Source organism: Bufo bufo, chromosome 5 (assembly GCF_905171765.1).
Source record: "Bufo bufo chromosome 5, aBufBuf1.1, whole genome shotgun sequence".
Lineage (NCBI taxonomy): Eukaryota > Metazoa > Chordata > Amphibia > Anura > Bufonidae > Bufo > Bufo bufo.
In genome coordinates, this window is record NC_053393.1 from 375,678,735 (window position 1) to 375,704,105 (window position 25,371).

The 25,371-nt window shown below is 44.1% G+C and overlaps 1 protein-coding gene across 1 annotated transcript in view; it reads left to right on the forward strand.

Annotated features, from left to right (window-relative positions):
• Positions 1-11,755: 11,755 nt before the first annotated feature.
• Positions 11,756-25,371, forward strand: part of BMP6 (bone morphogenetic protein 6) — a 154,382-nt gene continuing 140,766 nt past the window's right edge. The window contains exon 1 of the mRNA XM_040432107.1: positions 11,756-12,484. Coding sequence (XP_040288041.1) covers positions 12,037-12,484 — 448 coding nt within the window. The 5' untranslated portion in view covers positions 11,756-12,036. The remainder of the gene's footprint in view (positions 12,485-25,371) is intronic.

Genomic DNA, 25,371 nt, shown 5'->3' on the forward strand with positions numbered 1-25,371 from the left:
TTGTTCCCGTTCACCACAATTTTGAGAATGGCAAATTTGGGAATAGTTTTTCAACCCAGAACAAAAACTGTGCTTTTACGGTCACTACAAATAACTTGACCAGCTAAAACAGTACTGATTTGGTTGAATAGAAATGTGAGGCCTATTATTTTTGCGCTGTGTGACAGGTATACGTTTAATCACAGAATTAGACTTGTATCTGCACGGTAGCGTGTGTGTTAAGTTTTTCTGAATGACACTATCAGCACCTTGAATCTAAGATATCCTTTTTGGGATAGATTTCAAGTTTGGAATAGTTTTTCAACCCAGAACAAAAACTGTGCTTTTACGGTCACTACAAATAATTTGACCAGCTAAAACAGTACAGATTTGGTTGAATAGAAATGTGAGGCCTATTTTTTTTGCGCTGTGTGACAGGTATACGTTTAATCACAGAATTAGACTTGTATCTGCACGGTAGCGTGTGTGTTAAGTTTTTTCTGAATCAATTGTTACATAGGTGTATACCCAGCGTACGTAGAGGCACTTATTATTATATTTTACATTTAGTCGTGAGACTATTGGTTGCCTGCTCTTGACGTACACTTTTTGATTTTTTGGTATTGTTTGTAGTAAACAATGGTGACTGTAGCTAAATTCAGCTGAATTTAGCTACAGTCACCATTGTTAAACGGCTGCCAGTTGATTAACTGATTAATATATTTAGAAAAGCACTGCTCAGATCCACCAGTGAAAGTTTTAAACTTATAATTTAAGTAGGCTAGTAATAAGTTTTTTCACAAATTATTAAATTTAATAAATAAAAGTTAATTTTTACTACAAACAATACCAAAAAATCAAAAAGTGTACGTCAAGAGCAGGCAACCAATAGTCTCACGACTAAATGTAAAATATAAGTTTTTCTGAATGACACTATCAGCACCTTGAATCTAAGATATCCTTTTTGGGATAGATTTCAAGTAGGCCTGATATATATAGCATAAACTACTTATTTTGAGAATTGCAAATTTTGGAATAGTTTTTCAACCCAGAACAAAAACTGTGCTTTTTCGGTCACTACAAATAATTTGACCAGCTAAAACAGTACAGATTTGGTTGAATAGAAATGTGAGGCCTATTTTTTTTGCGCTGTGTGACAGGTATACGTTTAATCACAGAATTAGACTTGTATCTGCACGGTAGCGTGTGTGTTAATTTTTTCTGAATGACACTATCAGCACCTTGAATGTAAGATATCCTTTTTGGGATAGATTTAAAGTAGGCCTGATATAGCATAAACTACTTATTTTGAGAATTGCAAATTTTGGAATAGTTTTTCAACCCAGAACAAAAACTGTGCTTTTACGGTCACTACAAATAACTTGACCAGCTAAAACAGTACAGATTTGGTTGAATAGAAATGTGAGGCCTATTTTTTTTGCGCTGTGTGACAGGTATACGTTTAATCACAGAATTAGACTTGTATCTGCATGGTAGCGTGTGTGTTAAGTTTTTCTGAATGACACTATCAGCACCTTGAATCTAAGATATCCTTTTTGGGATAGATTTCAAGTAGGCCTGATATAGCATAAACTACTTATTTTGAGAATGGCAAATTTGGGAATAGTTTTTCAACCCAGAACAAAAACTGTGCTTTTACAGTCACTACAAATAACTTGACCAGCTAAAACAGTACAGATTTGGTTGAATAGAAATGTCAGGTCTATTTTTTAGGCGCTGGGTGACAGGCTCAACTTGCCCCTGATGTAGTATATGGCCAAAAAATAACCACACTATTGATGGTTAAATGCACTTGGGTGACACAGGCTCAGCCTGCACCTGATGTAGTATATGGCCAAAAATTAACCACACTGTTGATGGTTAAATGGACTTGGGTGACACAGGCTCAGCCTGCACCTGATGTAGTATATTGGCAAAAATTAACCACACTGTTGATGGTTAAATGCACTTTGGTGACACAGGCTCAGCCTGCACCTGATGTAGTATATGGCCAAAAAATAACCACACTGTTGATGGTTAAATGCACTTGGGTGACACAGGCTCAGCCTGCACCTGATGTAGTACATGGCCAAAAAATAACCACACTGTTGATGGTTAAATGCACTTCGGTGACACAGGCTCAGCCTGCAGCTGATGTAGGATATAGCAAAAAATAACCACACTATTGATGGTTAAAAGCACTTGGTGGTAGCTTGTGCTGGCGCACCACAAGCCACAAAATGGCCGCCGATCACCCCAGAAAAAAGTGATATAAAAACGCTCTGGGCAGCCTAAAAAAAGTGAGCAAGTCGATATTAGCACTTCAATGATCCACAGCTGGAGATCGATCACAGAATGAAGTCTTTTGGAGGAGTTAATCTGCCTAATCTCGCCCTAACGTCGCTGCAGCAACCTCTCCCTATGCTTGAATCAGCAGAGTGACGTGCAGCGCTACGTGACCCAAGCTTATATAGAGGCTGGGTCACATGCTGCACTGGCCAATCACAGCCATGCCAATAGTAGGCAAGGCTGTGATGGCCTCTTGGGGCAAGTAGTATGACGCTTGTTGATTGGCTGCTTTGCAGCCTTTCAAAAAGCGCCAAGAAAGCGCCGAACACCGAACCCGAACCCAGACTTTTACGAAAATGTTCGGGTTCAGGTCCGTGTCACGGACACCCCAAAATTCGGTACGAACCCGAACTATACAGTTCGGGTTCGCTCATCCCTAGTAGCGAGCAATAAGAGACTGGAGCAGAAATTTACAGCACTGGACTGGAGTCTGAACTGGTGATGATGATGACACAGGTCAGGTCTGGAAAGGACCTTTCCAGACCTGACCTGTGTCATCATCATCACCAGTTCAGACTCCAGTCCAGTGCTGTAAATTTCTGCTCCAGTCTCTTATTGCTCGCTACTAGGGATGAGCGAACCCGAACTGTATAGTTCGGGTTCGTACCGAATTTTGGGGTGTCCGTGACACGGACCTGAACCCGAACATTTTCGTAAAAGTCTGACTGACCAAGTGCAATTTGTGCTGACAGGGGAACAGGGCCAGGATTTTGGTGCCCCAGGCAGATTAGGTAAATAGCACCTCCTTTGGTGATATTAGGAAAAACTAAATTACTTGCTACAGTATCTCACAGAAGTGAGTACACCCCTCACATTTTTATAAATATTTTATTATATCTTTTCATGGGACAACACTGAGGATATGACACTTTGATACATTGTAAAGTAGTCAGTGTACAGCTTGTATAACTGTGTAAATTTGGTTTGTCCTCAAAACAACACACAGCAATTAATGTCTAAACCGCTGGCAACAAAAGTGAGTACATGTAAAAGGAGAAAATGACAACTCCCAGGATGTCCAGACTTATTATGGGAAACCAGTGGACATTACAGCGAAGAGGTATAAGATGAGAGAACTAAAACTCCCAGCATGTCCAGACAGTTATTTTAGGGCATCAGTGGACATTACTGGGATAGAGGTATAAGAACAGGGAACTACAACTTTCAGCAAGACCAAACGGTTGTTATGGGACCTGCATGGACATTACAGTGATGGGGTATAAGAGGAGAGAACTACAAGTCTCAGCATGACCAAACTTTTATTATAGTGCATCAGTGGACATTACATGGAGAGGGCTACATTTCTAGAATGTTATTATGGGCTTTCACAAGACATTACAACTTATAGAAGTAGAGAAACCACTAATCTCTGTCGGGGATACAAAGCAAATGCTTTATATAAAAGAAAGGATCAAAGGAAAAATTTCAAAGGGAATTGATCCTGGAGGTTGACATATAAAACACCTCAAAAAGAGATCGTCGTTAATTTAATTATATTGTGCAATCAGTAAAACATGGTACAAGAGTCTATGCAAAAATATTAAGAATTTATTATACGATAACTTAAAATACAATCAAAGCTTAATCAATAGAAAAAACTTAATAATATGCAATAAGACAGTTATATACAGTACCCTAAATTCGCCACTAGATGGCTCTAGCACGACTACCAGCGCTCCATAACACCTCTCAAACATAAAAATGTAATACAAGCGTCCCGACGACAGTTATTAGATATACACAATAAACTTAATAAGTTAGATACGAACCCTTGCTCTGCTCAAAGTATGACTCCTGATCTCGGGTATTGGGTAGTATTGCTATACAACTTATAAATTATCAGGCCAGATATTGGCTATGGAATATAATATTCCAATCAGAGAGTTTCTCCGATATCAATATTAGATCTAATAATATTGATGTAGCAGTTAACAGTATACATCCGCACTAAAGCGAGGATTTTCCTAAATATCAAGCCAAATAATTCAATCAATACTACACATAATAAAGTTATACGCTACCCGAGAGTGTAGTTGATATGCAGAGTCTAAGGGAAGTCAGCTCTGAAGTACGTTCTGATCATTGGGATTTTTCACCTGGGGTCTCTCCTTTCTTTCTTTGTTTCTCTGTCTTCTGTTGCTCCCTGTTTTTCCCCTTCACGTGTGTGTGGTTTATGATCACAAACTTATCAGTTAGACACACCTTCTTAACTTGGAGTTTTCCAATCACTGTCAGTTCGGCGTGTGCATATGATAATGACTGTGATGTCACTGTATCACCCAGAATGCATTTCAGCTGTTGGCGCAATGTTACCTATTCATACCTAGGTGGCACTATTGCATAAGCTACTAGCATCATCACTATTAAGGGTTAACTATCTAGGTCTGATTTCTCTTACATTCTATACCAGTGGCGTTGCTAGGGCTGGTGTCACCCGGTGCGGTAGAAAATGGTGTCACCCCCCTCTCCGAAGCAATTTTTTTTTTTGCCATATATGGGGGCTATGGTGGTGCTACTGCCATAGGGGGCATCCGTTAGCTCAGCAGACCCCCCCTAGCAGTCAGAGCCTGGTCTCGGGAGGGGCACTTCCAGATTATTTTCTGTCCGCCACCACAAAACAATGGTGCTTATAGAACAGACTACACAGTGTAGCGGTATACTGTATATTGTGTGGCACAGTGTAGCGGTATACTGTATATTGTGTGGCACAGTGTATGCTATATGTGTATAACAAACATATTTCACATAAAAAGTTACAGTTACTTGGCTTGGCCCTTGGGGATCTCGGACGCCACTTCAACACTTTGGCCGGGGGCTCGGCGGAGCTGATGTGTTTTATCCTAATGGGAAAGATTTCATAATAAGGATTTGGAGAAGGGGCAGAGGAATAGCAGAGCAGGGAGAGGCTGGTGCTGCTACTAGGGGGTCATACCACGGGGGAGTAATAAAGCCCACCATAATGCCCCCCAGTAGTAATTCTTATAATGTGACAGTGCAAAAAATACCCCCTTGTAATGCCCCCAGTTGAGCTAATGTCCCCATAGTGCCCCCATAATGTCCCAGTATAAAATACCCCAGTAAATTCCCCCATAGTGCTCCTCTCCCCCCTTCCTGCTAGTGCCCCCCATAATGTACCAGTATAAAATGCCCCATATATAGTGCCCCAGTAGATGCCCTCAGTGTCTGGCCTCTGATAGGCTGCCGGTCTAGTGTCCCCCATAATTCCCCCCAATAATGTGCCAGTAAGTGTCCCCATAGATGCCCCCCATCATGTGCCAGTATCAAGTGCCTCTCTCCTCCCCCCCACATGTCACAGTATCATAGTGCCATCTACCCCCCCAATGTGCCAGTATCAAGTACCTCTCTCCTTCCCACCAGTATCAAGTGCCTCTCTCTCCCCCCCCCATGTCCCAGTATCATAGTGCCACCCCCCCCCCCAAAAAAAAGTGCCAGTATCAAGTGCCTCCCCCCCCCATGTGCCAGTATCGTAGTGCCAAACCCACCCATGTGCCAGTATCAAGTGCTAACCCCCCACATGCCAGTATCAAGTGCCTCCCCCCCATGTCCCAGTATCATAGTGCCATCTCCCCCCCCCCAAAAAGTGCCAGTATCAAGTGCCTCTCTCCTCCCCCCAAAAGTGCCAGTATCAAGTGCCTCTCTCCTCCCCCCCATGCCCAGTATCCTAGTGCCATGCCATCTCCCCCCCAAAAGTGCCAGTATCAAGTGCCTCTCCCCCCCATGTCCCAGTATCATAGTGCCATGCCATCTCCCCCCCCCAAAAGTGCCAGTATCAAGTGCCTCTCTCCTCCCCCACCCCCAAAAGTGCCAGTATCAAGTGCCTCTCCCCCCCATGTCCCAGTATCATAGTGCCATGCCATCTCCGCCCCCCATGTGCCAGTATCAGGTGCCAACCCCCCCCATGTGCCAGTATCAGGTGCCAACCCCCCTCCCCCATGTGTCAGTATCAAGTGCCTCCCGCTCCCCCCATGGCAGTAACAGTCGGGTATTAAAAAAAAAAAACACTTATACTTACCTCCATGTCAGCCTCTTCCTGTGTCCCGCCCTGTATGTCCATATATGGAGTCAGTGCTTGTGTATTCTAATTTAGCCTGTATTTCAGAAAAGTTTCTGTGGGGTTCGAACCCACGACCTTCTGTATCAGAGGCACTTAACCACACAGCCATAAGAGCTGCATTGCTACTGACTGAAAAAATATGAGACTTCTACTGTTATAGCTGGCTAAGTGTACATCTATACACATGACAGCTGCCCTAACACACCCAGCTCTGCTACATCTATACACATGACAGCTGACCCAGCACACTCAGCTCTGCTATATCTCTATATATGACAGCTGCCCCAGAAAACCCAGCTCTGCTACATCTATACACATGACAGCTGCTCCTGCACACTCAGCTCTGCTACATCTATACACATGACAGCTGCCCAAACACACCCAGCTCTGCTACATCTATATATCTCTAAGTATTGCTATACAGTAGATAGATATATAGAGATATAGCAGAGCTGAGTGTGCTGGGGCAGCTGTCATGTGTATAGATGTAGCAGAGCTGGGTGTGTTTGGGCAGCTGTCATGTGTATAGATGTAGCAGAGTTGGGTTTGCTGGGGCAGCTATCATATATAGAGATATAGTAGAGCTGAGTGTGCTGGTGCAGCTGTCTTGTATAGATGTAGCAGAGCTGAGTTTGCTGGGGCAGCTGTCATATATAGAGATATAGTATAGCTGAGTGTGCTGGTGCAGCTGTCATGTGTATTAGATGTAGCAGAGCTGTGTGTGCTGGGGCAGCTATCATATATAGAGATATAGCAGAGCTGAGTGTGCTGGGACAGCTGTCATATAGAGATTTTTTCAGTCAGTAGCAATTGCAAAGCCACTGTTCTATACACATAATATAAAGAATCCTAAATCAGAGCTAAGGGATTATTTTTGACACACAAACCAACTAAAACACAGACATTTGGGTACTACTGAGACATTTCCCAAGCTACTAAATTTATTGTACTGATATGAGTATAATGGACCTTGTATTATCACAGAAAGGTTTGTCGTCTCTGTTACTCCAATGTTGATTGATTGTTAATTAAAATAACACTATCTTACTAACAAAGTTTACACTTAAAATTATTTTCATCATATTTTAGGAGTGTATGCGTTCCTAGTGAGAAATATATAAGATAATAGATGCATTGACGTCCTTCATAATATTCAACATAGTACAATACATATGTCCTATTGATTATCTTATACTAAAACTTAATGTTCATTATACATATACATCACAGATTTTCTCCTTCATCAATAGACATTAAACCATGGGGATAATTAGTACCAGATTTGTCTAGAAAATATCCTTATCGCAGTCATAAATCTATAAGGAGACAAGAATAACTCTTCTCAGACTGGTACATCTACATAGAAGAAATTATATGAACTGTGTCCTCTCCATGAACCTCTTTCGGCCTACTTTAAAATACATACACAATGGTGAATATAACACAATATGGTCTATTCCAGTGATGGCTAACCTTGGCACTCCAGCTGTGGTGAAACTACGACTCCCAGCATGCTCCATTTATTTCTATAGAGTTTTGAGAGCAGCCAAGCAAGGGGGGCATCTTGGGAGTTGTAGTTTTACCACAGCTGGAGTGCCAAGGTTAGCCATCACTGGTCTATTCTATATAATCAATCACTATAATTATGCTATTTAGATATAAATGTTGTACACCTATGAAAAAGCCTCCAAACACAGCACAGAAGCGTCACCCCCTCACATCGTGACATCACACAGGTCCTTCACCAGTTCTACTGTGCACTGCTGAGTTCTGTCTCTTCCTGCACTGGTCACATGATGATGACATCACTCAGGTCCTTCTCCACCTGGTATCTTCTCCTGTTCACAACCAGCTTGCCAAGGGTAATTAGGGCGCAGGCCTTTCGTCCACAGTTGAGCCCTGTCCACCCATGGGCATCATAGCAGCTCGGACTGCCACCATTGGAGGTACACCACTGGTGGTGGAGCATGGGCATGGTCATTCCATTCAAAGTCTATGGAGCTGAGTGTGTGCGCTATTACTACTAGGATTTTAAATTTACTCATGTAAAAATGCTGTTTTATAGTATTTTAGTTGCATTGTTTTAAATAAATTGTTTACATCCTTTTTTGAGGCATTTTTAAGGTATGTCTACAAGGGTATTCAAACACTGTGGATTTGTGTGTGGCATATCTGCAATGCTTTAAAGTTACAAGAATGTGTATAAGATTTTAGGAAATTTCATTCATACACTCAGGGGTGGACTGGCCATAGACCCTACAGGGAAATTTCCCGGTGGGCCGATGCCCTAGGTACTGCCCAAGCCCTCTGCACATCTGCCGGCTGTTACATAATGATCTGATGCTCTAAGCATTAATTCATGCTGGGTGCATCAGATACTTATGCCCCTGGCCAACGGCCGCAGGTGCCCTCCTGAACTCAACTGTAGCACTGTCCTCAGGAGTGATTACAGTTGAATACTGCAGCGGTGGTGGCAGTATTTTGTGATGTACGTGGTGTTTGCTTCTGCTGAGACAGTATATTGTGCTGTACTACATTATTGCAGACCCCACCTATTTCTGTTGTCTCTGCCTGCTTGTGTTGGCGCTGAATAATTGTACCATATTCTGTCAATTTGGACCTGCCAACACCATGGGGCCAATTTTAGTTTTTTTCAAAGTCTGCACACACTGTAAAAGAAATTGACCTGGGTGCCTATTTTAAATCCACAGCATGTCAATTTATGATAAGGATCTCCCCATGGATTTCACTTTTTGCAATACACAGGATGAAGTCTGCGGCAAAATCCACAAATTACATCCCATGTAAACATACCCCTAGAGCTAAAGTGAGAGCCCATTGCTGAAAAAATTGCTGAAAACACCATAAAAATAGGCAAACCAAATAGTATTTAGTTCTTTTTGTAATTTTAGGCACTTTTACACGAGTGTTACGAATTGCCTCAGGATGTGTTCAGTGAAACTCACGTGATTTTGGGACCAAATTATTTCAGTGTTGTCTGCGACTGCGTTCAGTGGCTCCAATTTTTTTTTTTAACAAGGATGCTATCAGTTTTTTCAGCGTGAGTGCTATAAGCACTCCTAGCAACCCTCAGTAAAAAATGCTTTGCATCCGGATTGCATTTTTTATGGAAGCCCTATTAACGTATATGAGTCATGAAAAACAACGGTCATGTGCACAGACCCATACAAATGAATGGGTCAGGATTCTGTATGGGTGCAATGCGTTCAATTCACGCATTGCACCCGTACGGAAAACTCGCTTGTGTAAAAGGGGCCTTATATAGACTCCTAGCAAACAGCACTTTAGCTAAAAGAAAGGAGAAAAATAATTTGCCTTAAAGGCGCCTAAACATTGCCTGTGAACAGTGTTGACCTGGGGTGACTAGGGTGACCAGTGTGACATTCATTCTGGAGCCCGGTGTAGACTGTTTCTGTTCTGGGGGCCCTGTCTGGGGCCTGCTGACTGGCTCCTCCATTAAAGTATGGCCCTCTTAGCTGGTAGCAGTAGGTATGCTCCCCCAAACCGCCAGCATTACCTTAAAGTAGCCAGCAGTATGTTCCTAAAGATCCTTTTCTTCCTCCGGACAGATGCACCAAAATCTTGAAAAACGAACTTTAATCCCCTGCATCACGGATGCGGACCCATTCACTTCAATGGGTCCGCAAATCCGGAGATGCGGAATGGTGCGGAACGGAACCCTACGGAAGCACTACGGAGTGCTTCCGTGGGGTTTCGTCCAGTACTTCCATTCCGCAAAAAGATAGAGCATGTCCTGTCTTTTTGTGGAACGGCCGAATTGCGGACCCATTGAAGTGAATGGGTCCACGATCCACTGCGGCTGCCCCGCGGACTGTGCTCGTGCATTGTGGCCCACATTTTTCGGGCCACAGCACGACCACGGGGCGCACACGCCCGTTTGAAAGGGGCCTAAAGGGAACCTGTCACCTAAAAAACGCCTCCCAAACCGCGAGCATTACCTTAAAGTAGCCAGCAGTATGTTCCTAAAGATCCTTTCTTCCTTCAGCCAGATGCACCAAAATCTTGAAAAACAAACTTTAATCCCCTGCACGCGCTATGTAACAGCAGAGTTTGAAGTCAAGGGGGCAGCGGCCTCCTCGCTTCAAGTCAAGATAACCACGCCCCCTTTCCATGCCCCTTCGCTTTTGATTGACAGTCGATAGCTTTCAGCTGTTCAGCAAAGCCGGCCGAGAGTGAGTGCGCGTCAGACGTTCACGTGCGCGGCTGTCAATCAGAGGTGATGAGGCAGAGAAAGGGGGCGTGGTTATCTTGACTTGAAGCGAGGAGGCCGCTGCCCCCTTGTCTTCAAACTCTGCTGTTACATAGCGCGTTCAGAGGATTAAAGTTCATTTTTCAAGATTTTGGTGCATCTGGCCGGAGGAAGAAAAGGATCTTTAGGAACATACTGCTGGCTACTTTAAGGTAATGCTAGCAGTTTGGGAGGCGTTTTTTAGGTGACCGGTTCCCTTTAGGCCTCTTTCAAACGGGCGTGTGCGCCCCGTGGTCGTGCTGTGGCCCGAAAAATGCGGGCCGCAATGCACAAGCACAGTCCGTGGGGCAGCCGCAGTGGATCGTGGACCCATTCACTTTAATGGGTCCGCAATCCGGCCTTTCCACAAAGAGATAGGACATGCTCTATCTTTTTGCGGAACGGAAGTACTGGACGAAACCCCACGGAAGCACTCCGTAGGGTTCCGCTCCGTGCTTCCGTTCCGCACCATTCCGGATTTGCGGACCCATTGAAGTGAATGGGTCCGCATCCGTGATGCGGAATGCCCATGGAACCGCACCCGTGTATTGCCGATCCACAAATGCGGTCCGCAATACGGCAACAGGGCGCACACGCCAGTGTGAAAGAGGCCTTAATAGGACATTTTCTATCTTTGAATGGAATGGAAAAACTGAAATACGGAAACGGAATGCATACGGCGTACATTCCGTTTTTTTTTTGCGGACCCATTGAAATGAATGGTTCCGTATACGGAACGCAATAAAACGGGGGGAAAAAAACATTCCTGTGCAAGAGGCCTGTACCTGAATCTGACCTTATGAGGATTTGTTGTGAACATATCTGTGATTAAGTAGCCGGATTACTAACCATATAAACAGCTGAGCTCTTTTCTATGATTGCTTAAAAATACCAAAAATCTGAACATTGGATACTAAAACCCAAGGAGTTCTGAAAAAAGGCAATGGTCGTGAATAATGCTGAACTTTCAGTCGACCCCGTAGTGCAGTGTTCACATTGACCAGTAGGTGTCTCTAGTGGACACGTTCTTGTAATTCATAAAGCCCTGTTTTGGAGAAGTGAGTCAGTGAATCTGCTATGGAAGGAAGAACAAGTCCGCTCCAACCTGTCTGAAGTTTTCCACTTCCAAGCCTGTATGACACGAGGAAGAAGGCAGCCTCTGTGCTGAGGGCTCCGGATAGAGGCGATGACTGCTTTCCCTCACATCTGTCATCTCCATAGCTGAAGTGGACTGCCAGGTACAGAGCAGACAGGTGCCTGGCTCCTCACCTCACTCAGAAGGAAGCTGGTGTTGAGATGGTACCTCCAAGGCAGGAGCATCTTCAGTAGTCCTAGTGGGGTATCTGGGCACACAGCAGGGAGCATGCAGAGGTCACCCTCACCTTCCTCCTGGTCACTCTGGCTCTCCTGCTGCTCCCTCATGCTGCTGCCCCTGGCACAGGGGACATTGGTGGAAAGCAGCAGAAGAGCAAACATGGACAGTGGCTTCTTGTACAGGCGTCTGAAGAACCACGAGAAGAGGGAGATGCAGAAAGAGATCCTCTCCATCCTAGGTCTGCCCCATAGACCTAGACCCCTGCATGGACTCAGCTCTGCACAGCAGCCTGGGAGACTGAACTCTGCCCCCCTCTTCATGCTGGACCTGTATAATGCCATGTCTGGTCAGGAGCAAGCCATGGACATGAAGGGCTGGTCACACAGAAGCCCCCATAGTCATCAGGTGAAGAGTCTGCTGAGCAGCCCCCTGACCAGCCAGCAGGACAGTGCTTTCCTCAATGATGCTGACATGGTCATGAGCTTTGTCAACCTGGGTGAGTGTCCCAAGCCTTCACTTCCATGCGCCAAATGTGTTGCAATCTGCAGAGACCGTTGTGCTCCATGTACCATACGTGATACATATGGTAGAGATTTACTGCCCCTACTTTTCTTCTTCCTACACATGAATCTAATTGAGAAACATGTGGGAAACACATTAAATTGATCGCCTGGAAATCTGTTTAATTTCTGGAAGTTCGTTTTTTTTAATTCAAAGGATTGAATTATCTGTAATAGATTTGCACAGCTCAGTGTTTCCATGGTGGATAGCAGTGTGTGGGGGCGGATTAGTATGTACAGAATGTCCGTAATAAATCCAGGCAGGGTATGGGGATCCTACAAATGGTGACAATGAAAGCCTCATGTGACTGGATATGACAATGCATTTTTGGTGGCTGTGACACCATAAACATCAGATGGGGCGAGGACAAGATTAGTCAGGTTTTATGTGCACCGGAGCGCTAAAGTGCGTGAGCTCAGGTGGGATGGGGTCTCCTCACCCTGTTCACATGGAACAAGATATTTAGGGAATTCCTTTTTGTCTCTTGTTTAGAGGTTTATTATTTCCTTTTGTTCTTTAGATGTAGATGACTTTGCTTCACTTCATAGTATTGATCTGTAGTTTGTTGTGTCCAGTATGTCTCCAATCATGTTATTGGGGTTGGAGGCTGCTCCTGGTGGCTAGTTGACGGGAATGAGGCAAATAAATAATAACAATTAGTAAAAAAAATTTTATTATTATTGATCTTTTATGATGTTGTTATTATTAAGGCTGTTTATAAAACACCACCATAGAGTACTAAGAAATATGAGGGCACTGCCAATAAGAGGTGTAGATAGGGGGCAGATTGCGCTTTTCCTGATGAGGGGTATCTCTGCCAGACTTCAGAGGTCAGATTAGGTTTCTTTTAAAGGGGCGGATGGATTGTCACAGTAGATTCCAGAGAAGAGGAGTCCTTGTGAGGGGATTGGATTATTATGTGCAGAGAAGTAGTCAGCCTTGAGATGAAGGAGGATATGTATGGAGGAATCTGCTCATAGTAAGGATTGTAGGTTGAGATTTTGAGGTGATTGGCAGTCAGTTGAGTGGTAGGTAGAGGTACGCAGCGGAGTTTAGCATGGCTTGAAGTAGTGCCAGCTTGTTTGATGGTAGACCATAGTTATAGGATTGCAGTAGGCTCACCGGGTAGTAGTACATGGAATGAGCGGTAGACAATGGACTCACTTTTCTGAAGTTGTGCGGTGTAGCATGTAGATTGTTGTGCCAGCTTCTGCTCCCCCTCAGCTGATTGGCTGATTCTGGATAGCTCCAGTGGCAGAAGTGGGCACCAGAACTACACAGCTCTATGCATTGTGTAGTGGGAGCTGCACTGCTCTGTTCCCTACACGATGAATGGAGCTGTGTAGTTCCCCCGCCTGCTCCTGGCACTGGAGCTGCAAAGAAGCACCTGATCAGTTGGGGTGCGGAGTGTCGGCCTCCAGCTGATCTGATATTGATTGTCTATCCTGAGGATAGGCCGTTAGTAGAGATGAGCGAATTTCATATTTTGAAATTCGTTCACGCTTGGTTTACTGGTAAAAGGTGAATTACGTTATGGATTCTGTTACCACGGACCATAACACAATTCTATGACGGAATGCATAACGGACTGCCTTTAGAGGCTTTCCGTTATTCATTCCATCATAATAGAAGTCTATGGGCTGCAAAACGGATCCGTCCCGTTTTCGTTATGCAGGGGAGGACTCATGGAAATGGGATGGATCCGTTTTGCAGGCCATTGACTTCTGTTATGACGGAATGAATAACGGAAAGCCTCTAAAGGCATTCCGTTATGCATTCCGTCATAGAATTGTGTTATGGTCCGTGGTAACAGAATCCATAACGTAATTCAGCTTTTACCAGTAAACCAAGCGTGAATGAATTTCATAACCTGAAATTCGCTCATCTCTAGCCATTAGTATCAAGATCCTGATAACCCCATTAAAATCAGTACCTAAATCTGCAATGAAATACACATTTGTTACATTCAGATTTTGATGGAGATATAGCTATAGATTTCCCTCATGCAGTACAGTAAATGAAATATGTTACAACCCATTATCTTAAAAGGGTTTTCTGAGACTTAAATACTGATGGCTTATCCTCAGGATAGGTCATCAGTATCTGATCATGGGGGCCCCATACTCGGGACCCCCACTGATCAGCTGTTTGAGGAGGCATTGTCGCAACTGTAAGCACCATGGCCTTATCCTTGCTCACAAAGCATTGTTCTGCACTGTACATTGTATAGTAGCTGTGCTTGCTATTGCAACTCAGCCCCATTCACTTCTATGGGGCTGAGCTTCATCTAGGCCACGTATCGTCACTCAGCCTAGGAAAAGCTAAGAAAAGTCTGCTGTGCTACTGCGAGTACCGATGCCTTCTCAAACAGCTGATCAGTGGGGGTCCTGGGTGTCGGACCCCCAACGATCAGATACTGATGATCTATCCAGAGGATAGGCTATCAGTATTTATGTCTAGAGAAACCTCTTGAAATTGTATTATACATTAGTGTGGAATTTCGGTGCAGATTCTGCAACCGAGGGTCCACAATAAATATGTGATTGAAGAACCTACAGTAGCCTAAAGCTTGACTTACACCTTAAAAGAGCTGTCATCTACACCCTTCAACTAAGAGTCAGTGGTGTGCCTAGGATGTTTGGCAACCGGGGAGGGTCCTTTCTCTGGCACCTCCCACCCCAATACTTTAAAAAAATTGTACCCCCTCACAGTAGTATTGCCCTCATTGTACAACCTTCACAGTAGTTTTGTACAGATGTGTGCCCCCTCACAGTAGTTATGCCCACATTGTGCCCTCTCACAGTAGTTATGCCCTCTTTGTGCCCCTTTCACAGTTGTAATGACCTTTTTGTGCCCCCTTGGCAGTAATAATCCCCATTGTGCCCCTTCATAGTAATAATCCCCATTGTGTCCTCTTCATAGTAATGATCCCCATTGTGCCCCCTTTATAGTAATAATGCCCACTGTGCCCCTTCATAGTAATAATGCCCATTTTGCCCCCTTCACAGTAATAATGCCCATTGTGCCCCCTTAATAGTAGTAATGCCCACTGTGCTAGTAATGCCCTCTGTGCCCCCTCTATAGTAGAAATCCCTATTGTGCCCCCTTCACAGTAATTATGCCCACTGTGCCCCTTCACAGTAATAATGCTCTCTGTGCCCCTTCACAGTAATAATGCCCTCAGTGCCCCCTTAATTATAGTAATGACCTCAGGCTTTGTGCCCCCTCCATAGTAGAAATGCCCATTGTGCCCCCTTCACATTAGTAATTCCCTCTGTGCCCCCTCCATAGTATTAATGCTTTCTGTGCCCCCTCCATAGTAATAAAGTCCTCTGCGCCCCCTCCATAGTAATAAAGCCCTCTGTGCCCCCTCCATAGTAATAAAATCCTCTGTGCCCCCTCCATAGTAATAAAATCCTCTGTGCCCCCTCAATAGTAATAAACCCTCTGTGCCCCCGCCATAGTAATGAAGCCCTCTGTGCCCCCTCTGTATTAAAAACAAAACACAGTAACTACTCACCTTGTCCTGCTCCTGAAGCTCACATACCTCTCTGCCCTGCAGGCACAGATCGCTCTGCAGGACGGTGTGGGCGGAGCTTATGCAGATTTCCGGGCTGCAGGCTCCACCCACACAGGCCGGCAGCGCGATCCGTGCGTGCAGGCTGAATGGTGGAGTGGGGAGAAGTCTTCCTGCTTCACCATTCTGAGCGCCGCCAGCCTGAAGGAGTGGAGGAGTGTGGGGAGCTGAGCGGTGAGTGACAGGACCGCAGCTCCCAACGCTCCAGCAATGAGCACTTCCATCTGTATTGATGGAAGCGCTCATTGCTTCGGGCACCACCCTGAGAGCAGCACCTGGGGCGGACCGCCCCCCATGCCCCCCTCCCTTAGTACGCCACTGCTAAGAGTTATTCCTCCCAACCCCTATACACATACTGAGTGTACATGCATTCTCAGTCAGTAAAATGGAATAAGCCACTGCCAAACACCACTGGCAGCAGCATATCTTAAATTAAAATAAAGGTTCAGGCATGTTGAACTACAACATGTCCAACCTTTCTTTGCCCTAATATCTACCATCAAGAAGTGAGGCGGGATACCATCATGCAATGTTAAATGCACGGTCAGTCCGGCCGATATTGGCATATTCTGCCAACAGTTATCTAATGTGTTTTGCCAACTATTAGCGATGCCAATAAAATTCTGTGGTTTTCAAGAATTAGAAGATTGGATTGATGATTTATTTTAATCCTGATTCGAAATAAACTGAAAGAAAATTGTATGACGACTAAAAATGATTAAATATTATATATAAGTAATTGATATACAGTAGCTCGTCCTGTGAAATGATGGTTTATTAGACATGGGAGTATATTATGCATGCTGAGGAATCTGCCGATGTGAATGTGAACGTTCTAGCAAGTATCTGATGATGTTTTGCCGGTTTTGGGTGGATTCTTTCCACATTATTCAGGTTACATCTTACATATTCTATTGTTCTGCATAACAATAACAACTCATTCACATAACAGCTATAAATGTTCTGCAGTGTTAAATATACTGCTGTCAGCATTTTTACTCAGCATGTTACTTCCCAGGATGGGTGTTGGGGGAGTCCTAGAATATCATTTGCGGATTTCATATTTAAACAGCATTCCTATTCCATATAATGGCTAAATTGAAAAATAAATAGATGAAATAAAAGAAGGGCTGGTATGTGAGAGACGTTTTGCTCGAATTGTGAACATGGTGCAAGTCATCATTTTTTATTTCCTGTTTAAAATTATGGTTGCAAATGTCTGTACTTCCCAGCAAACAGCCTAAGTAAATCTACAAATCTTATTGTCTTATGGTTGGTGGATATGAGTTCCTATGAGCTGTTATAATTTTTATTATAGCAGTTTACATTTAAGCAGAAACAATCCTTTTGGTTCTTTGAATGTCAAGCCAGTTGGACCCATTACAACTATAGACAACAGTCCATAGACTTTATTTTCAGCAAATATGATATGTGAGGTAAATGTGGATCTTCTTCCCAACCCTGGCTTCCTGATATGTACCAATCACACAATTTTATAGTGTGATGTCAGTAGCAACAGTTGCTGACTGGATATCAGATCATTCCTTCTCTAGCTTTCTTTTTGCAAAACCAGTCTTTCTCCTTACTTCCTCATATGTGCCAATCCATTCCTGTCTTAAAGACTGCTTGATGATGGAGTGCAGAAGACACAGGCAAGAGACTAAGTCAAGGTCAAAGAACATGAACAGACATTTGGGTTAATTATCATGGACAGGCAATCAAGGACTGTTGCAGTCTAATGTCAAGGATTATGAGCAGATTATTAATGAGGCAAGCTGAAGTCCAGAGTTATGAACAGAAGACTGGGCAAGTTGAAGTTATCAGTTATGAGAAAGATTGAGGTCTGGGAAAGGCTTCTATGAAGGGTTACGAGCAGAATAGCAAGGTCTTGGACAAGTGAAATTAAAGTTTATAAGCAAACGATTAAGATCTGGGACAATCTGAAGTTAAGAGTTATGAACAGAAGATTGAGGTCTAGGAAAAAACTCAAACAATGGTTATAAGCAGGAGACGGAGGTCTGAGACAAGCTAAAGAGGTTGAGATAAGCTACAGTCAAGGATTATGATCAGAAGATTTAGGCCTGGGACAAGCTAAAGTCAGTGGTTATAAGCAAAACACTGCGGTAAGAAAAGTGAATTCAAAGGTTATGATGAGCAGAAGATTGAAGTCTGGGACCAGCTGAAGTCAAGGGTATAAACATAAGAAGCAGGTCATAGATAGGGTGCAGTCAAGTATTAGGCAATCAAGGGTTATTAGCAAGAGTTTAAGATCTGTGACACGCTGAAGTTAATGGTCACATACAAGATTAACAAGAAACATTAGTCTTTAGAAATATACATCTAATGGTTTTGAAACAATGTCAGCTCATCTAGAAGATCCAACTATAACCTTCTCACAAGAAGAAGGTTATAGAACTACTACAACAACTAGAAAAGGACAAAATCATTGTATCATCGCCTCTACCCTGGGGAAGCCCCTCCATGTATTTATGGACTTCCTAACATACATAAAGATGGGACCCCTCTCAGGCCAATTGTCAGCAGCATCAACTCTGTGACCTACAATGTGCAAAAAACTTAGCCAGAATCCTAGCGCCCTTGGTTGGAAAAACACAACATCACATACAGAACTCTCAGGATTTCACCACCAAAATCCAGAACTTGGTATTGGGCACAGAAGAAACAATGGTCTCCTATGATGTTACATCCCTCTTCACCTGCATACCCACTACAGAGGCAATTGAAGCAGTCAGGAAACAGTTGCTACTAGACAACACCTTAGGCTGCAGAACAGAACTTAGCCCAGACCAAGTGTGTGCCTTACTGGACCTTTGTCTGAGTACCACTTACTTCAAGTATAAGGACAAGTTCTACAAGCAAAAATATGGCTGTGCTATGGGATCGCCAGTCTCACCTATTGTAGCGAACCTGTATATGGAGGAAGTAGAAAGGAAAGCCCTGACCACTTTCATGGGAATTACACCGAGTCATTGGTTCAGATATGTGGATGACACTTGGGTTAAAATTCATAAACAAGAGTTACAGGTTTTCACCGACCACATCAACTCAGTGGATCATAACATAAATTTCACGCGGGAAGATATGCAGAACAAACTGGCATTTCTGGACTGTCTTATAACAGTGGAAGAGGGAAGGAAGCTGGGAATAGTGGTCTATCGAAAACCAACACACACAGACCAGTACCTGCTATTTGATTCCCACCATCCTCTAGACCACAAACTGGGAGTCATCCAGACTCTACACCACCGGACAGAGAAAATCCCCACAAGCACAGAGGCCAAGGCCAAGGAATTCAAACACCTCAGAGGGGCACTTAAAACTTGTGGGTTTCCAGATTGGGCCTTTGTCAAAACAGAAGGAAGGAGAAGAAAGAGCACCAAGACTACCAGTGAGGGTGAGAAGCATGACAGACGCAAGAATATGGTTATCCCATATGTAGCTGGGGTGTCTGAGAAACTCAAAAGGATTTTTAATAAACATCACATCCCTATCTGCTTTAAACCCAGCAACACACTGAGGCAACAACTGGTTCCCCCAAAAGACCCAACGCCTAAACACAAGATGGACAACATTGTGTACACAGTCCAGTGCAATGAGGAATGCTCAGAACTGTATATCGGCAAAACAAAACAACAACCACATCAGCGTATGGCTCAAAACCAAAACCTCTGGTCAAGATACAGCCGTGTACTTACATCTAAAAGAAACAGGTCACACCTTTGAAGACAGTCAAGTACGTGTTTTGGATAAGGAGGCCAATTGGTACAAACGAGGTGTAAAGGAGGCCATCTACGTAAAAATGGAGAAGCCAAGCTTGAATAGAGGTGTGTGTGTGTGGGGGGGGGGGGGGGGGGGGGGGTTAGACATCTATGGGTGAATGGGTCCACATATGTAATACGGAGTACACATGACCGGTGCCCGTATATTGCAGACCGGGCACAGACCGCCTACGCTTGTGTGCATGAGGCCTTAAACACTTGGAAAACCCCTTTAACGTGCACTTTCATTTTTAGGTCAAACATCTGATCAACAGTTTAAGGAAATTAATTTAATTTAGTACTTAAGTTACTATTTTGGCTTGGAGAATTGTGACCAAGATGTTCTTCACGCCAGTCTAGTCAAAGCCATGCCCATAATTACCTCAGAACCCCCATATTTGACAGGTCCACTTTGATAAGCGTGATGATAATTCAGAACGATCAGGCTATTGGCACTTGCTTGCTCAGATCCAATGCTACTATCTATTTCTTATTTCATTGTTTTAGTGCAGTTATCAGTTTTTTAGGATTGGTGATATTTTAGTGGTAGTGATGTCAAAACATGCAGCAGAAGCTTCACCATGGAAGTGATCTCATCAGGAGAACATGTAATAAGTGCAATGGTCCTAGCTCTATGTAAGTATATCCTGAGTCATTCTACCAATGTGATACAAATTAGGTTCACATTTGAACCTAGTGAACAGACATTTTTTTCAGCTCTCCAAGTCTGATAAGAAAACTGCTGAAAGGAAGACTGATGCTGACCTTCCTTTTCACCGGGCGTTTCTGATGGCGGCTGCCCTCTTGCCTTATATTTTATTATTGTGGTTTCCTGCTTTTCATATTAGATCTGGTTTCAGATTTTATCACTTATTGCTGACACGATAACCATGTTGTTTACATCTTTATGGAATGCTGAACCACGGCCCTCTATATAACAGCAGTTCCTTCTGGAGTATGTGACGGTCAAAGCTACAACTGTCCCAGGATTTAAGGGGTATCTCAATAAAAAAAAAGTATATTTGTTTATCCTTTGATTTTTTTATTATTTTTTTGCTTATTTTGAACTCATTTTATAACGATCAAATGCTCCTAAGGATTTAGGTTTTTTGGTTGCACACTAGATGTCAGTATAACCAGCGTTCCCATAGAATGAAGGACACGGTGCTTTTCAGCTGTGCTGTACAAAGTGAATGATGTCAAACATAGCACTATATAGCAGACAAATGATATCATACCCAAATATATCTACCGTATGTCAGGAGTGTGTGTTTCCTGCTAGTACACAAATAATAGCGCCATGCAACATTAAAGGGCGTCTGTCAGCAGATTTGTACCTATGAAGCTGGCTGACCTGTTACATGTGCGCTTGGCAGGTGAAGGCGTCTGTGTTGGTCCCATGTTCATATGTGCCCGCATTGCTGAGAAAAATCATGTTTTAATATATGCAAATGAGCCTCTAGGAGCAACGGGGGCATTGACATTACTCCTATAGACTCTGCTCTCTCTGTAACTGCACTGCCATCTCCACTTTGATTGACAGGATCAGGCATAATCACATTTACACTGCCTGGCCCTGCCAATCAAAGTGCAGAGGGCGCAGCAGTTGCAGAGATAGCAGAGCCTCTAGGACTAATGGCAACGCCCCCCTTGCTCCTAGAGGCTCATTTGCATATATTAAAACTTTATTTTTCTCAGCAATGCGGCCAGATATAAACATGGAGCCAACACAGATGCCTTCAGCTGCCAAGCGCACATGTAACAGGTCAGCCAGTGTCATAGGTACAAATCTGCTGACAGACGCTCCAGGGAACCTGTCACCGGGATTTTGTGTATAGCGCTGAGGACATGGGCTGCTAGATGGCCGCTAGCACATCCGCAATACCCAGTCCCCATAGCTCTGGGTGCTTTTATTGTGTAAAAAAAACGATTTGATACATATGCAAATTAACCTGAGATGAGTCCTGTCCCTGAGATGAATCCAGCGTGAAGGAGCCCAGCACCGCCCCGCATCCTCAGAATCTCCTCCTTGCTCCCCGACGTCAGAAAGCTAGAGCGCCGTAATCTCGCGATGCGCAGTTCCTTCCCTATTCGATATTTTTTTAAAGAATTTCAGTAACCAACATATATTGGGAGTCTTTCTTACTTATTATTCACTAGGGGCCATTTGAAGGAGATATTGTTGCACCTGACAAGCTGCCTCTCCTTATACCACTGCTGTCCGTGAAATGACAGATTCATTAGTGAATGGTCAGATGTGTGAGGAGGTGAAATATTTGGTGTGTTTCTTCTGCTGATGACGCCGAAGTTTCCTCTGTAATTATAAAAGAAACAGATCTGTCACATTGAATAACAGCAAGGAGATATGTCGTAGATATCCCTGGTGGGTAAGCATTTCCTTGTGATAAGCCAATCATACCACACCAGTGCCAGCTTCATGAGGGTATGCTGGCCGTACACATAAGGCCTCATGCACCGACTGTATGTATTTTGCGGTCCACAAATTGCGATTCTGTAAAATATGTATACCATCTGCATTGCATCCGCATTTTTTGTTGACCTGTTGACTTCAATGGGTCAGTGGTCTGCATTTTGCGGCCAAGTATAGGACATGTTCTATTTGCTGAATGGACATACGGATGTGGAAAGCACATGGTTCAACCCTCCGTATGTCCACGGAATGTGGACCACTGACCCATTGAAGTCAATGGGTCCACAAAAGAACCGCAGACAGTCGTGTGCATGAGCCTTAAAGATAGCTGCCTGTTTGGGTGGATGACAGATATCACTCCCAACCCCCCCCCCCCCCTTCCCCCATATACAGCTGAGCTGAGCTGAGCAGAGCATGCATGTGTTCGCAGTAGATGGAGGGGAGGAAGCCACTGCCAGACGCTTCTGCTGGAGAAGAATTGGGAAGTTGAAATCAAACTGTCTGATCAATATGGGGAAAGCCTGGAGGCCTCCATTCAACCTGCAGTAGATGGTCGGCCAGTCGTTGGCAAATCACCTGACGTCTAATACAGGGATCGGCAACCTTCAGCACTTCCGCTGTGGGGAAACTACGACTCCCAGCATGCACACTTGCTTGGCTGTTCACAGAAGTCCCATAGAACTTAAAGGAGCATGCTGGGAGTTGTAGTTTCACCACACCTGAAGTGCCGGAGGTTGCTGACCCCTCATCTAATATATATGGCCAGCTTTGGGCTGAATGATGGCTGTCCGACAGTTCTATTGAACGAACGCTAGATCACCATAGTACACTCTAGAGATAGTAGTGGTGGTGGCGTCACAGAATGGAATCTGAGTCTGTCCTATTTTGAACTATTCTAAACTAAGGCTACATGCACACGACCGGTCAGTTTTTTTTGCGGTCCACAAACCGCGGATCCGCAAAAAACGGAAGCCGCCCGTGTGCCTTCTGCAATTTGCGGAACGGAATGGGCGGCCCATTGTAGAAATGCCTATTCTTGTCCGCAAAACGTACAAGAATAGGACATGCTATATTTTTTTTGCAGGGCCACAGAACAGGGCAAAGGATGCGGACAGCACACAGAGTGCTGTCCTCATCTTTTGCGGCCCCATTGAAGTGAATGGGTCCGCACCCGAGCCGCCAAAACTGCGGCCCGGATGCGGACCCGAAAAGCGGTCGTGTGCATGAGGCCTAATCCTTAATATTTATATATTTCCAGTCATACTAAAGGAGTTGGTAAACTTGTGTGTTATACATTATTATCCCAAATGTCGATGTTTTTTCCACAGTGAGTAGTATTTCATTCACCCTGTGCCTGTTGTGCCTACTGCATATACAGTATATAGTTCTTTAATCGGATATGTTCCTCAAAAATTACAAGATCACTGTCGCTGCAAAGAATGTGAACACAAGGTGACGGCGGATTGCGGAGTTGTATGGAAAATATCAAAATGTCGCTTTATTTCTCCTAGCAGATACTTCATTATGTTCAGAAAAATAGGCTTAATGGTTACAGTGAATGTGCTGCCCGAGGTGTTTCATTCATCCAGTGCAGACGTTACATAGTTTAGCTTCATTGCTATACCACGAGCTCAGAGAAGCGACATGGAGAGTCCACTTTCTGCAAATGACGAGAATAGATCTGCAAAGTCTATCAAGGAGACTTATGACATCATAAATCCCAGCTCCTCATCTTCCATCCGTAGAATTTTGGCGATCATCTGTCTATTTTATGTCTTTGTGTGGGATTTGGGAAAGGACATTTTTCTGGTCCTACTTCTCAGTATTTTTGTAACCCTTTGGGCTCATGCACACGACAGTTGCAATACACGGGCACCGGCCGTGTGCATCACGGATCGCGGACCTATTCACTTCAATGGGTCCGCAATCCGGGACATGCGGAACGGAGGCGTGGAACCGAAGCCCACGGAAGCACTACGGTGTGCTTTCGTGGGTTTTCTGTCCGTGCCTCCGCACGCATGCGCTACTTTTTTCCGGTGCGGTCGGATCACAGACCCATTCAAGTTGAATGGGTCTGAATCTGCTGCGGTGCATTGGGGATCGCAAATTGCGGTCCCCAACTCGCGGAACGGCCAGCACACGGTCGTGTGCATGAGCCCTTTCGATGTGTAGATTACCATTATTATGAAGGTGAATAGTTATAGGCTTTTTAAATTAGGTTCGGTTTTAAAAAGTCAGCTTTGAAGCCATTCCTTTATAATACTAAGTAACATGTTACAGTGGTGAATCTTGAAGGTAACGTCCAGGTTTGTATGGGGCAGATGCTCAGTTCCATCCAACCTGTGAGAAAGTACGCACCCTCTAAGCCGTCAGCTTGATATAAATCTAGTAGAGCAATGAATGAGGAGATCTCTGGATCCATGTGAGGTACAAGGCTGGTTCTGGCTTTGTGAGAAAGAGGTGGTCATGTACGATTTGATTAATAATGGGATAACCCCTTTAAGAAATTTAAAGGCATAATCGGCTATGGTACTGTTTTTTTATATAATGGAAGTTAATTGGGCAGACAGATCCAAATCCATGCCAAAGGTTTATATCATGGGTGCACAATGCTTTATGGTCTGGGGGCTGCATTGTCAAGTTTCTGTATTTCAAGGAGTCGCAAAAAAAAAAATCAGTCTGTGCCCCTTTGCATTGGCCTATTACACAGGCTGATAAATGTATATCTGTGCTCTGAAGACTTTCCAAATATACTTTTCCAAATATACTATGTATACTGTACTTCTTTATGTACTGTACTTCTTTAACCCCTTAGTGACCACCCATATGCCTTTTTACGGCGGTCACTAAGGGGCCTTAGGCTGGGCTGCTGCTTTTTTACGGCGGCCCAGTCTAAGCTCTGCACGCCTGGACCGGCTGGAGTGCTGACCTGGGCCGTTTAACATTTTACATGCCGCAGGCAATGGCGCCCGCCGCATGTAAAGTGCTGACAGAGGGAGTGGACTCCCTCTTGTCTCCCATCGGCACCCCGTAAA